Source organism: Rhineura floridana, chromosome 3, assembly GCF_030035675.1.
Source record: "Rhineura floridana isolate rRhiFlo1 chromosome 3, rRhiFlo1.hap2, whole genome shotgun sequence".
In the NCBI taxonomy this organism is placed as follows: domain Eukaryota; kingdom Metazoa; phylum Chordata; class Lepidosauria; order Squamata; family Rhineuridae; genus Rhineura; species Rhineura floridana.
Window position 1 is genome coordinate 6,001,984 of NC_084482.1, and position 15,712 is coordinate 6,017,695.

A 15,712-nucleotide genomic window follows, 5' to 3' on the forward strand; every position below is an offset into this window, starting at 1 on the left:
CTGTTTAAATGAGATTTCGCACACGTGTTGTCCGTTCGAATGAGAACATGGTCCAAGGGGAACAGAAACTGAAAATGAAGCAGAGCTAAGTGGACAGCTTTTAGTTCCAGCCAATTGATGGTCTGAGTCTGCTCGGCTTCGAACCAAAGCCCTTGAACAAACTGGGAGTTGCAGCGGGCTCCCCAGCCGATGAGACTGGCATCTGTGGTGACAACAGTCCTGCGGGGTTCTCTGAACGGAGTGCCCTGGTTGAGATGTTGGACCATCGTCCACTAGCGAAAGGAAAGGCATAGCACCGGATTCAAGGGAATTGTTCGGTGATTGGACCTGGCAATGTCCTGCTGAAACGGTAACAAGGCCCACTGAAGTTGATGAGTATGAGCTCGAGCCCATGGCACAATATGGATGGTGGACACCAACATTCCCAGAGCCTTTGCTAGAAGCATCACATCCGCAGTTGGGCGATGCATCAGAAAGCGTGCACTGTCTATGATGGCGGTTATGCGGTCTGGAGACAGGAATACCATCGCCTGCAGGATGTCTAACATTGCCCCTAGATGTTGTAGACGCTGGGTTGGTTGGAGATGACTTTTGTCGAAATTGACTAGCCATCCATGGATCTGCAAGACATGGAGCGTGAGCTTCAGATGTAGATGAGCCAGCTCCCTGGAACTCGCCCTTATTAAAAGGTCGTCCAAGTAGGGGTAGATATGCACCCCTTGAAGGCGGAGGTAAGCCACTAGGATGAGTAGCACCTTGGTGAATACCCTCGGGGTGGACGAGAGACCGAACGGCATCACTCGATATTGAAAATGCTGGGGGCCGAAGGCAAAACGAAGGAATTTTCTGTGGGCTACTATGCAAATAGGTCGATAGAAGCCAGGTGTCGTGTCCAGGGCTGGACTCAGGAATCACACCAGTCAATGAAAGCAATTCAGTTTTTATTAATGTAATATCCAGACAGAGACTACGTCTCCTCATGAAGCAACACAATACACGTGTCCTGCGACATGCAAGAGAGTTGACAGAACAAGGAATTCCCCCCCCTTATCCTTTTTAAGGGGGCTTTCTGGCGCGAATTCTCTCACTCCGCCTTAGGACAATTTCTTCCCCACCCCTTCTCTCTCTCCCCCTGACTCGTTTTTCCCTTCTCCGGGTTCATGGTGAGGGTGGAAGTTCTGCCTCCCCCTCCTCTTCTGAAGATTCTGTTTCTGGGATTGGAGAAAGCGGGGGTGAGCGTCATGCCCATCAGGCTGACTTTTCCCTGGCTGAGGAGGGAGTGGAATCCCCCCTCCTTCTTGGTCTAATGGCTCTGGCTCAGTGAGGGGGGTAAGCGTGGGAAATTCCTGAGTAGTGTCTGTAACTTTGTCTGCTGGAGTTTCAAGGCCTCTGCGGTTGCTGGGCAACACTATCTCTGAGAGTTCTCCCTCCCCCTCTTCACCCAGCTCTGAGAAAGTGATCTCCTGCTCATCCTCTGAAGTGCTAGGGTCCCAATCCTGCATCCTGACACCAGGAAGTCTCCTTCATGAAGGCTTTCTGTAATGGAGTGGAGGGATTCCATTTTGAATTCGTAAAGTGATACTTTACGAAACGGTTGATGAACTTGAGGTCCAGCACCGCCCTCCATGACAGATCTCGTTTGGGCACAGCAAATAGGAGGGAGTACACCCCTTCCGACCTCTCTGTTGTAGGGACTGGCTCTATTGCCGCTGTGTCCAAGAGGTGATGTATGGTTGTCTGCATGATACAGTGCCTGGATGGAGCCTTGGGACAAGGAGATGGATGAAATCTGTCTGGAGGGGTTGCCCAAAACTCCAGTGCATAGCCATAACAAAAGAGATCTCTGATCCAGGCGACCTGAGTCAGACGCAGCCAATGGTCTCCAAACAGAAGCAGTCTGCCCCCGACCGGTATCGCATCAGTACTGTCTGTGCTGGCGAGACCCTCCACGATATGAGGACGTTGAGGCACCTCTGCGTCCCTGGTACTGACCTCTGCCTGGGAAACGTCTGTTCCAGACTCCCCTGGAGGACCGGAAATCATTGGTTCGGAAATTGCGGCCTCGTCCCCCAGGAGGCACTCCTCGAAAGGGCTGGGGCGTGCGGTATGCGGTAAAACATCTGAAGGGCCTGCGATCAACGTTCCTGACAGTGGCCAAGACAGGCTTCCTAGCATCCTTGTGGTCCACTAGTACTGCCTTTAGGGCTTCCTGGCCGAAGAGTAATGAGCCCGAAAAAGGTGCCCTTGATAAGTTAACCCTGGCTGTAGTGTCCGCTTCCCAGTGATGGAGCCAGAGGGTCCGCTGAGCAACTACCTGCGCTGCCATGGCTCTTGCTCCCAGCTGAGTTGCGTCCAAGGTGGCATCAGCCACAAACGCTGCCGTCTTGCGTAATTTTACCAGTGACCTCCTCAGAGAGACAGGATCGGGATTAGGATCATTAAGAGATCATCCAACCACATCATTGCTGCTCTGGAAAAGATGGACGCTGATGCAGAAGCTCGCATGGTAAAAGCAGTAGCCTCATGGGTGTTGCGTAAGGCAAAGTCTAGTCTCCGCTCGGTGGCGTCCTTCAAAAGTGAGTCCCCTTCCATCGGCAGAAGGGATCTAGAGACTAGGCTGGAAATCGGCTCGTCTATGCCGGGGACAGCCAGTCTATTTGTAAATTCCGGAGCCAAAGCGTAAAGCTTGTCCGCAAGGGCATTAAAGCAGCGTGTTTGTAACAGGTGAGACCATTCGTCCTTGGCCAATTTTGCAATAGGATCTGGCACAGGGAGGTAGTGCTCCACTGGTTTGGGGGATTTCAGGACCCTGGCCCCCTTAATAGCGGGAGTGGCATCTGCAGGTAGCGGGATTGGAGACAATTGGAGTGTTCAAGACTCTGCGAGCCAGGGGCTGATAATCGGCTGCATCAAACAGGCGATAAGATGTACCCTCCTCTTGTTCCAACTGATCACTCCATTCGTCACCTTCGGCTTGCAGAGCATATGGTGGATCCTCCTCACCAGGAACGTCATCGACAAACCTGTCCCTGGCAATGTCAAAAGGGTTTGGAGAGCATGATGGATCTGCCTGATTGCATACATAGTGGCCCATAGCATCGGATTGTCTGTGAGCACTCCGCTGAGGAATGGCAGTGACCTGTGACTGTGACTGCGTTTGAAAGAAGAATGATAGCATGTGTTGTAGTTGTGATATGAACTCATGAGACAGCTGTAGCCCCGGTGTGGGAGATGGTTGCGCTTGTAGAGGCAAAGTTATGGACGGCTGAGATGATGAATGCGCCCTAGGTGGTAATATGGGGGGAGGGTAGCTGACTGTTGGCTGGTCAGGAAACCCTGCAAAGTCCTCCTTGGAGAATGCGGTCGGAGAATGAAAAAGATTCATTAGTTGCTCCTGGCCCGCCTCCGCGGAAACCGGAACAGAGACATAGCGTGCCCGCTTAGTTGTGCTGTGGCTGGATAGATGCTTAGTTTTGGCAACCGCTTTGGTATGCTTGTGCTTGGCTGACTTAGGTTGTTTAGGCAGCCAACGGGAAGGCAACAGCCGCCGCTGAGGCTACAGAAGAAGCACAGTCGCGGCTTCTTAAAACGGCCGCAGAGCGAGCCGGAGGGGGGGGCGGCAGTCAAGAAAAACAAAACGCCTCTGCAGAGGCTAGAAACAAAAGAGGAGCAGCTCCAGGCAACTGGCCGGGGAACTAAAGCAGACCGCTGCAGAAAAGGGACAAGAAAATGGAAAAAAGAAGCGTTGGCGCTAAACAGAAGGCTGCGGCTGCAAGCCCCTGACAGAAAAAAGACCAGCCGCCGCCGCCTGAAGGAGAGCTGCAGCCGTGGTCTCCCGGCTAACAAGTGCAGTCCCCCACAAGGGAAGCAGGAGGGAGAAATCAAAACAGGCAACAACTCCCTCAAAAATACCAGTCAAATTAAAAACACAGTAAAGGAAAGAAATAGTCAAACAATCAGTCCCAGACACTTCCAAGTAAAGACAGAGGGAAGGGATTGGGAGTAAACAACCACACTCAGCTCCACACAGTTCTTTACACAAAATACGAACACGGAAAACTTAGCTAAATGCTATCGTTATTCTATCCAACTGCCTGAGACGAAGGCAAGAATAAACTGGAGAGTGGGAGGGGCCTGATGCCCCTAGCCTTGACTTCAGAACATTCTTGCCTTCAGACAATGGGTGGAGCTATGATATCCCGCTTGATGGCAGGCCTCCTGTGGAAAATGTCCTCTAGCCCTATCTAGCAAATAAGTCCTCCTTTATTATTCCTCAATTATATCCTTTAAACAGCAAAAATAGTATGCCTCCAACTCCACAATGTGAGCTGAGTCCTGAACATCATAAACTGTATTCTCAAGTTCAGATTGGCTTCACTCTATTTGCCAATGAAGCAGAGGGTTTCTAAAGGAGTGGCCAGAAAACTACCCTAACCAGATTTGCTAAGCTAGTACTGCTGTTCAGACATACTCAAAGAAGTGAAGCATGAAGTATTTTTCTTCTGGAAAGGAGGGTACACACAGTCTCCAACACCTCATAATGTACATCAGCCTTCACCAAACTGTACCCCCCAAATGTTTTGGACTACAACTCCTATCAGTCCCAACTCAGCATGGCCGGGATATGCAGTCTAAAACATCTGGAGGGCACCAGGTTAGTAAAGGCTGATATATATAATATTAGCCAACCATTCAAACTGCCAGTTATAAGTCACAGTTTACATGCTAATTGTCCTGCACTGAACCAGAAAATTATAGCCATGAGCTCAACTGAACTTCAGGAGCATGGCTGAGACTTTCTAGTTGCAGCAGGCATTTTAAAGTAGTGTTTGGTTTTATGATGATTTATTATTTTATTGTTTCATTTTATGTATGGCTTATTTTCATGTACACTGCTTAGTAATGCAAATGATTAAGCAGTATATAAATGTGTTAAATTAATAATAAATTTAAATAAATGCCTCAGGGCAATGTATCTGACTAGACAAAATTACACTCTGGTTTACCCTTGACAACCTTTGTTCAGGATAGGATTTAGGAAGACAGGGTGCCCCTGGTTGCTCATTACCAGTGATGGAGGAGCTGTGCTGCATTTGTTGAAGGATCTGCTGTCGGACATGTTGGTCAACCTCTGTTTCCTCACACTCAGTCCTGTTCGGTTGAGAAGGAGTGGTGAACGATGAGCCTTGCGGCTGAAGTAATGGGAGTCCACTTGGCAGCTTGCTTTGAGAGTCTCTCCTCTCCTCCAGGTAGCCCACCTGCCTCCGTTCCCGTGTCTTCTTGATCAGGGAGACACGATCCCGGATGGATTTAGCCACAGCTTTGGAATCACTTTCATGGAAGAATCCTGACTTCACCTGGACATCAAAAAAAGAACAGTTCTGTCAAATATCACTCTGCTCCTCCAAACAGGTATCCATCAGTGTTTAGCAATGCTTCTCTGTTCTTGTATATCACTCTAAACCAGGGTCCCACTGCAACAGAATTTACATTGACCACATACCAAATCAATCTCAGACCAATTGCCCAGAGCTGCAAACAAACATATTGCAAGATACAGACAAATTCAAATGCTTCTACACTTTGGTTATAGGTTAAAGTCAAGTAAGTTGGCTGGATCAATACTAGCTAGTAGTTATGCGACTGTTTCCAATATTAGCATACCTTGATTAAATTCACTTTTTAAAACCCTCTCTCTTTCCCTCTTTTAGATAGGTTTTTGATTATTATGGAATAAACGTTTATATAATTTAAGGGTGGGGAACCTTTTTCAGCTTGAGGGCTGCATTCCCTTGTGGACAACCTTCTTGGGGCTGCCTGCTAACGATGAGTAGGAACTGAAGCAGAAGTGGGCAGAGCAGCGGATGTATCTCTTACCTTTGTATGGCAGGTTACATTACAGCCATGCAAAAGTCACACCTCTCCATCCAGACAAGCAAGAGACATTATCACAGTTCAAGGACACATTCCAACCAGGCAGTATCACTCAATGAAGTCCTTGAGCAGAGCCAGTGAATGGTGTGGCCTAGGGAGAGTCTCAAGGGATGGAGAGAGAGTCCTGGAGGGCCACCTTTGGCCCATAAGCCAGAGGTTCCCGGCTCCTGATATAATTTGTTTATCTTAGCTGGTTAGAAGATGTTAATTAGAGCAAGATGACTGCCATGCTGTTCATCCTACTCCACAAAAGGGATTATCATAAAAACACTTGTCAAGTACCAAGTGGTTCTTGTTACATCCTGGAGGTATCCATGAGAGACTTTCATCTATGGAACATACAGAGTTTATATTGTCAAGGAGGGATCCAGAGTACATCAAGTAATTCAAGCATAGTTATTGTGTTAAGTGGAACTGTCAAAGGAGAGGCTCTTAGCTGCCAACTGCTCAGCAAAGTCACTATCCTAATCTAGCCAAAAAAGGAAAAGGAAGGGAAATAGAACAAAACAACAGCTCTAGAGTACAACATTATGGATCCATTCCATAACACAGAGAATAAAACATCCTGAAACGACAATTTAGGAGGTGACATTGCTGGCTGGCTGGCGAGTGATGCTTAAGAATTGGCCTCTTATGCACACATATGTATACACACATACGAACAGATGCACTGCTATGATTCCTTGCAGTATCATTAGCCATCAGCTGTTACTTGTCAGGTTCCTGTGTAGCCAAATGTTTTGTGAAAACAAAACCAAGGCAACAGTGAGGCAGAGTGAGGAATCTAAACAGACAACTTGGGCAAAGGATAACAAAGGAAACATAGCCATAAGAGGGAAGAAAAGACTTGCCTACACTTACACAAAATCTTCAAAAGCTCTTGGCTGGCTTTCCATTAACATATTGTAAATGAGTATTAAACTGTCAGCTCTAGCTCTGATGAAATCCCATCTTCAGAAGTCATGCTAGGGAAAATGCTCTCCCCTTGGCAAGAAGCTGACCAGTCCCTGCCTGATCTCATGCCTTGTAAGTAAAATGCACTATCTTGTTGAAGACAATGGAGAATGGATTAAAGAGAGTTCTCCACCTTGTTGATCAAACATGAGACATGATCATGTGATGTTACCCGCTTGCAGAGATACACGTTCATTTTTAATAAACATATCACACTATTCAATCAAATTTATCAAGGCAACTTACAAGATTTAAGAAAAAGAAAGTGGGAGAAGTCCTGCCTAACTTGTAGCTTAGCCCCAGTAGTGCTAGCATACCATACTTCTCAGGGAGAAATTCCTATGGGTTTGCTTCTGTGTCACCCTCTTTAGGACTGGACTGCAAAAATATTCCTACTTGTAAACCAAACTTCTGAAGCATATACAACACAGATGACATGGTTTACCGCAGCAGAGGACATTTAGCCCTGTGCTGACCAGTAGCAGAGGATCATTACAGTGTCCTGTTTTATGGTTTTAACCTTCATCGTAAACTGCCCAAAGAACTTTGGTTATTGTGCAATAGAAAAGTGTGGTAAATTTATAAATAAAAATGAAAGGGTCTCTACAGGAGACGGAAAATGGTACCATGAAAACCCATGTTTGCAACGAGGCAAAAAAGAAGCAGCTGGAAATGCTGCCACACCACAGATAAGGAAAGGTAAAGGAAGCAATGGAAACACCTACCATTTCACAAGCCACCTCCTCTGAGACATCTGTTTCCAGGTTGAAACTGAACTCAATAGCTTCATTATCTTTGTGCTTGCCTTTCAGCTTCTTGGGATCTTCCACCCAAAGTCTCAAAGCCAGGGAAGAATTCAGCCCATCATCATCCTCTGCCAGCTCCACTCTAAGTCCAGTGTCCTCAGCAAAGAAGGCGTGGTTCAAGAGGTCTTTGATGGAAAGCCTGGCAGCAAGACAAAGGGAGATAATAGAATGCCTTATGAGTCCCACACCAGAGATGCAACTGGCAATTGGAGAGCTGCTTTTCTCACAAGTGTTAACATTACCTGGGGGGCTTCTGTAATAGGCCTTACATTTATTTATTCAATAATATTCAGGGCAAAATGACCTCCCAAGTTGGTTTACAAATAAATTAAAAACAAGAACATTTCAATACAAATAAAACAATCCAAAACCCACATTAAAAACAGCAAAATCTGACAAACAGCATGCATGATATTTCAATAAAGTGACAATCACCATGCATGATACATCAATATAACACTAAACAAAAAGGTTTTAAGATCCACTTAAAGGCAGATACAGTTGAGACCGTACATACTTTGGGGCAGAATTGCAGAAACACCTTTGGGTGTTGTTTTACAGTTTAAGCAATGTGGCTCCAGTTCAGCAGTCTTTCAGGGGAAAGCAAGCATTTCATGTTACCCAAGACAATGGTACAAGTAAAAACAAACTGAACCCCCCCAAAAAAACACCACTCCCAGTTCTATGTAGGAACTCTTTCTCTGATCTTATTCCTTTTACATACACTATAACTCAGAACAAAGTTATGTAGAATTCCACCTCCCATTACTCTAGGAAAAGTGGAGACAGAACTAAGAAGTAGTCCTTCCTCTCTGTTCTCAGCAACCAGATTCCATGCTCCTTCACGAACCAAGGACAGGGGTTCTGGAATCCAAACTCAACTATTCAAACCCACATCAGAATTTTAATTCCTCTGTTATGATTTGTTTTCTGCCTTTGAAACATTAGGCCTTCCTCTTTTGTTCATATACAACTCCTCATACTCCCCAAATATTTTGGATATGAGCCAAGCAAATAACAATTTAGCCATGTGATTTACATTGTATGAGCTTGATTTCCTTTGACTTTAAAAGGACTTATTCAGGTGCTTAAAAGTGCTATAGGAAGCAGAAATGCTCTGCTTAATCAGGACCTTTGTTGCCAATAGCAACAAAGCCCTAATTACACTCACAATAGCTACCTCTTAAATTTAGGGTACACAACTTGGGGTGGGGAAGAGCACAACAAAATGGACCTGCCCACCTTTCAGATTTGTTCTGCCGAATGCAGCCTTCAATGATCTCTTTCACTTCTGGGTCAGTCACTTTGTTAAAACTGGCAGGTTTAATGCCCTAGGAGAAAAGGGATGCAGTTGTTAATAAATAATAGTCAGCAGGACTTCTATCTGCTGCAGACAGGCAGAATTATGGAAAATCCCCAATTAACAGAGACAAGGCTCATTCATGCAGCCTAACGGTGCAATCCAATACATGTCTACTTAGAAGTAAGTTCCATTGGGTTCAATGGGATTTACTCCCAGGTAAGAGTGTATTGGATTGCAACTTAAGTTAATAGAATTAGATCTTAGCCACAGAAACCCTTATCCTGAAGACATTTACTTGGAAACAAGTCACAGTTGCTGCCAGCTGACTTGCATACTGCACAGCTATTATTCCTTTTCTTAAAATCCCAGCTACTGCTTCTAAATAAAATCAGGCTAGATCTTCAGACTTTATGTAACATCGTGAAAGAGATCAAACCCACTAACTTATTTAACTAATCTCTTCTCTTACCCTCATCTGGCCATTCACACCTGTAAATAAGAACATTTCACTATTGTGCATGAAAATTAACCTAACAAAAAATAAGCTACATCCTAGTGTTGTTTTCTTCACATAAATGAACACAGGACACAGAAACGTTCTGCAAAACATTTTATCACAAGGGTAAGAATCTCAGTCCTCCATTCCTAGAAAATAAATTTTCAGGATGCATCCTCAACGTCTGGAAGCTACAATGATAACCAGTGTGGTGTACAATCAAGATAAATATCAATTTCATCATGGATGAACATAAATACCACCCAAGACTGTATGAATATTCTGGGTTAATATGCTAGAATAATATTCTACTCTGAATTTACATATAAAACTACATTAGACAAAACTACGCTGAGCAATACTCAGAGGCAGCCCCCCCCCCGCCACAAGACAAAGTGAAGCAGCTGCTGCAAATGCTGGTTTTGGAATGCCATTATAGGCAGCAAAGTGGGAAATGCAAGTTCAAGCCCACAGGGAACAATCCACCAGGAACAGCTGAGCCCTACTGAAATAAATGGCTGTGCAAAAAGCACAGTAGCTCCTGTTCAGGTCAATGGAGTTTGTGCAGGAGAACTTTTCAATATACTGTATCCATGGTAATTAGTGGAAGGACAGTGCCATTTGGATTTTCCTTCTCAGCCACCAATGTGTTATGAGCTGGTCCTAGCAGACCTTTATTGTCAAGTAGGATTGATATATGTTTGGCTCAACAGTAACTCCATGAAAGCAGCTGGTAAGTTTTCAGAATGGGACACAATTGGAGTCAATACTCTGAACAGTGCTCAACAGAAATGTGGCTGGTTCTAGGAACCATCCATTCAATTTTTGGCCTACATTAAGCAAGCCTCACATATTGTGCCATCTGAACACCAAACAGGTTTAACCTTTTTCTGCAGATGTCACAGTCACTCTAGAAAGAATTCAGCAATGTCTAGGAAGATATCTTTTCAGGGCAACAGGACCGGCATTAATTCTTAATTAATTAATTAATTTTTGTACACCGCCCAGAGAGCTATTTGCTATTTGCGGTTTAAAAATGAAATTAAATAAATAAATAAATAAAATTCTGACTAATAGGTTTAGTTACCTTGTTGCCAATGTACAATTTTACCCTAACAAGGAAGTTAAGTTTACACCTACACTGGTTACTTTTCGGTAGATTTGAGCTGCGTTCTGGCATTCAGAATATGGGTATTCAGAAGTGGCCATCTCCAGCATGCACATTCCAAAAGCATAGACATCAACAGACTCATCATAATGTTCTTCATACATCTCAGGAGCCATGAATTCAGGAGTTCCTGAAGAAAATAAAAAGGGCAAATGTTTTTTCCACATGTATTTTAGACTGCTTCACTCAGTCAATGAGCATTTCCCAAGTGGTGCTTCCTTCCATGCTGATGTTGCTGTACTACAACTTCCATCATCCCTCCCATTATCCATGCTTGCTGGGGCTGATGGGAGTTGTATTTCAAAAAACATCTGGAGGGCCAAAGATTCCTCACTCCTGCCATATACAAATAATGAACTCATTCTCCCAGTGTGGATCTTTATGTGGTCAAAACAGCGCCGTTCAGGCATAAGAGGGAGGTATCAGCAGGCTTATGGAAATAACTTCACAAAGGAACACAAGATTTGCAAAACTATGAAAACATCTCTTAACAAAAAACCCTTAAAGAGGGGTAATCAATCCAATAAGGACTGAGCATGCTCAGTGGGCACAGAATGCTGACTGTTACCAGAAAACTGGGAACAGGATGGAATGGAACATCCTGAAAGAGAGCATAACTAGAAGATTTTGTTGCAGATCCCACCTGTCCACCGTAATTGTGCATATTCTAACTTCTTGAAAACCCTCAAGGAGAAAAAGAAAAAGAAACAATTTTACTTCTATAGGAACCTCAAATATCTGAATTAGGCATTTAAAAAGCATCAAAATGGCCACTTCTTCTCTGTACATTCAAATCAATGTCAAATAAGTCCCCTGTGATCTGAAGTTTGATGGAGGAGTATAAGAAATGGCCCTTTCAGTCATGGGATTCTTACTGTGGGATGCCCTGTATAGCAAGGTCCCACTGGCTCCGTTACTACTTATATTTCCTAGTATGGTAAAGACACGGCTCTTTCCAAAGTCCTTTTGGGGACTAAGCAACTTGACTGTTTTTTAAGTACTCTGTTGTTAATATGCTTTGCTTCTTGAGTTCTTATTCTTGTTATTTTTTTAATTTTATGTTTAAACTTTTGTTAGCTGCTTTGCATTTGTGTGAACAAGTCAAGGGACTTTAACCCGCTTGCATTGGCTGTCTGTATGTTTCAGAGCTTGATTCAAGGTGTTGTTCCTATAAAGCCTTACACGGCTTGGGACCACAGTGCCTAATGGAACGCCTCTTGTGATGCGGATCCGCCCATATACTACGCTCAATATCTAAGGCCCTCGTCTGGGTGCCTACTCAGAGGGAATCTGGGAGTGTGGCAGCAAGGGAGAGGGCCTTCTCAGTGGTGGCCCCCGAATTGTGGAATGATCTCCCTGACAAGGTTTGCCTGGTGCCAACACTATTATCTTTTTGGCGCCCAGTCAAGACTTTCCTCTTCTCCCAGGCATTTTAGCATGTGTTTTTTATTTATTTTTATTTTTTTTAATTGTGTTTTTAAATTGTTTTTGTGTTTTGAAATTTGTATATTTGTTTTTATTGTATTTAACTGTTGTAAACTGCCCAGAGAGTTTCAACTATGGGGCGGTATATAAATGTAATAAAATTAATAAATAAATAAATAAACCCAGCAAACAGCATGTGAATTCATTCAAATGAGTAACCAGATATGGCAGCTGATTTATTGGGACCCACCCTTCAATCTCTAGACTAGAGGCTGATTCCACTGTTCAAACACGAGGGAACAGAATGTGGGAACCAAATTTAAGACCTATGTTCACAATTCTACCTCTTCCATCTTTCACAAGATACATATTCACACTCTGCAGGCAATTAACATGGCTGATGAAAGAATGGCCCATCTACTTGTTTCCATCTTCAGGCAGATTGGGAACATCCATATTGATTACTCCAAATCTGGGGCCCAGTGCTACACATCAAGCTTCCCAACACAGAACAAGATGTGTAGACAACATGGCACTTTCAGTCTTTTCAAGTAAATTGCCAGTAACTCCATTAATTTGCCCATGTTTTTCCATTCCATTAAAACTAAGATCAAGTTGTTATTGCTATGTCCAAAGGCCAGTTCTAACATAACATATTTGCTTCCACGGGATGTATTTTGGAATTATTTACGTGGATGCATGCACATAAAAAACATTACACTTGAATGTGTCAGTAATGTTTTTTGTTGAAGGACAAACTCTTTAAGTTGAGCCTTCATCTTCCAGCGGATTACAAACATTACGCTGGAGCTAGTCAAGAAGGCTAATCTTGAATTGTTTATACCAAAGCAGTAGCTCTGCTTGGATGCAACTGCAGATTCCAGTCTCTACAGAGGACAAAGAGAGACACACCACAAGACCACAAGTGGCTCTCCAGTGAAGTACACGAACACGCTATATTCACCAATGACGCTCTTAGCAAATGATGTTCGCATTAAGGTGGCCAGTCCCAGGTCGCCAATCTTCACTGAACCAGTGGGTCCTGTGATGAAGATGTTGTCACATTTCAAATCACGGTGGATGATAGGAGGGGTCCTTGTATGCAGAAATTGGAGCCCTTTTAAGATCTGTCTGCACCAGCTCCTTAAGACCTTTGGCTTCATGACTTTGAAACGCTTTAAGTACCTATGAAAAGAATACCACACTGCAGATGGTCAAAAGGCATTTATCTATCCATTTAATTCATGTGCATATCAGGTTACAGCAATGCTTTTCAACCAGGTTTCCATGGAATCTGCATCTCTCAGGGGTTTTGCGAAATTCTGTAAAAACTTCTAATCTGAGGCACTTCAATGATTTTGAATAATATTCCAAGTTATAATGTTTAAATTATAATATTTAATTGTTTGTCCCTGAATTTCCTGGTGGTAATAAATAAATTACTTAACTTTTTTCATTTTTTACTTTGGATTTCATGACATGTTGCAGGAGTTCCTCAATTGAGAAAGGACTGAATCACTGGATTAGAATTTCAAAACATGAAGGCATCCCATATTACAAGTGAATATGTCTCAGCTGTTTATAACAATGACATCTAGTATGTTACATTTTATTTATTATTTGATTTATATCCTGCCCTTCCTCCCAGCAGGAGCCCAGGGCAGCTTTCTCTGAAGATTTGATATGATACGAGCGGCTTTCTTTAAAGATTGGAAATTTCAACTGGTTCATGATGTGACTGCTTCATTACACAGCTGCCCAATTATTAACCTGACATGAAGAATTTATTGTATTAATCCAGGGCTTATAAGCACAATTCAAACTGATAAAACCATCAGTTTGAATTGTGCTTATAAGCCCTGGATTAATACAATAAATTCTTCAAAACTGGGATGTTTGGAGGACTACCCACTCCCTTCTACATGAATCCTCCCATACATTAACATCATCTGCAGAGGCCTTGCTTCCGGTGCCCTCCCCCACCCTGAAGTAAAGTCAGTGGCTACTCAAGACAGGACCTTTTCAATTGTGGCACCTAGACTTTGGAATTCCCTCCCCAGCTACGTTCAACAAGCAACCGATTTTATTACATTTTAAACGCCAATGACAAATGTCTATGTTCTCCCAAGCCTTTGATGCCTGTTGACTGTGATTTAATGTTGTTTGTTTTCTAGGCACAATCAGGGCTCTTCTGAAAGGAAAGGCAGGATATAAATTTATTAAATGAATAAATAAAATGTTGGTTTCAGCTTTTATTGTAAATGTGTTCCATTATTTGTTTGTTTTTAGCTTTTATTTTTGTTTAATATTAGATTTTTTAAAAACTCATAAGCCATCTGATATGGTTGAAAGGAGAAATATAAACATTTTAAAATAAAATCTATAATAGTGCAGAAAACCAGTACATATGAACAAACTCTGTAGTCACAGATGTATAACATTTCTGGGAGAGTCTATATATCCTAGAAACACAAATGCAACTGATACCAATTATATGTCTATATATCAGTTATTATGTTAGTCTGTATAATGGTCTGTCCCAAATTACATCTTGATCCATTCAGCTTTCTTAGAGCTCAACAGAAGGCCAGCTGATTTATCAATTTCATACAATAACTTATTCATGCGCTACAGGCATTTCACAAGGGTGACCCAACATCCATTTGAAACTGGTATCTTCCCACAGTCAATCTCACAAGATATCTCTTGGGGGGAAAATCCTGTATATTCAGGTAGTAGCATCTCCTGAATAAGCCAAATGTAAAAATGAAGTTATTTGACATTTTAAATGAGTCTTTGCTGCCTTATTTTTTGCTGAACAGTTTTCTAGATTGAGGTCCGGGTGGTGGTGGAAATCAGAGAAGGACCAGACAAAAATTATAAGTTAGGCTTCTCATCTCCCAGCCATACACTCCATCTTTCTTGTTACACTGTGTATTCCATAATATTCCTTCACAGAAGTTCCACTTAGGTAGCGATGCTTCTCAGCTCCACTACAAAAATCCCACCATATTTTTCCCTATTTCATTGTAACCAATCCATATAATACATAGGATTTGTCAGCTTGAAATCAGTAACCCATAACAGAGCTAACTGCAGCATTTTTGTAATTTAATTAATCTTTGCTGCTGACATGGAGCACTGGTTTAAGGGACTTCTCAGTATACTGTGCCGTTCCCCACTCCCCAAACCTACCTATCAATGCTAACATCAGTTTTAATTTTTACAGCAATTAACAAGTCATATTTGTATTCAGTTTTTGTTTCATTTATTCCACCTATTATGTAAGGCAGGCTCAAAACAGTGATTTACTCAAAGCTATCCAATTAGTCTTATGGCGTTATAAGCCTGTGAATTTGAGTACCTCATATTCAAATTCAACACTGTTCAGTGCATTGTACTGGCATGAAACAGATTTAAAACGTACTAGGTAATTAGCAAGCCACCATATCTCATATGAGTAGCAAAATATTTGCATGTATCTTCTAACTGCCACAATGCGATCGTGGTGTCAACAGCATGAACACAGATGTGACTGACCTACAATGCAACCACATCATGGAGAGTGGCGGAAAACTGTACAAGCAGATGAGAATGTACATTTTAAAAACTATATCAAATTTGTG

General features: G+C 42.9%; 1 protein-coding gene across 11 annotated transcripts in view; it reads right to left on the reverse strand.

Annotated features, from left to right (window-relative positions):
• WNK3 (WNK lysine deficient protein kinase 3) overlaps window positions 1-15,712 on the reverse strand; it is a 164,091-nt gene that overhangs the window by 78,485 nt on the left and 69,894 nt on the right. For all 11 annotated transcript variants that reach the window (XM_061614118.1, XM_061614117.1, XM_061614114.1 and 8 more), the window contains 5 exons: window positions 13,051-13,271; window positions 10,634-10,791; window positions 8,937-9,025; window positions 7,614-7,833; window positions 5,069-5,357 (listed from right to left, as the gene is read on the reverse strand). In XM_061614118.1, the coding sequence (XP_061470102.1) occupies window positions 5,069-5,357; window positions 7,614-7,833; window positions 8,937-9,025; window positions 10,634-10,791; window positions 13,051-13,271 (977 nt within the window). The remainder of the gene's footprint in view (window positions 1-5,068; window positions 5,358-7,613; window positions 7,834-8,936; window positions 9,026-10,633; window positions 10,792-13,050; window positions 13,272-15,712) is intronic.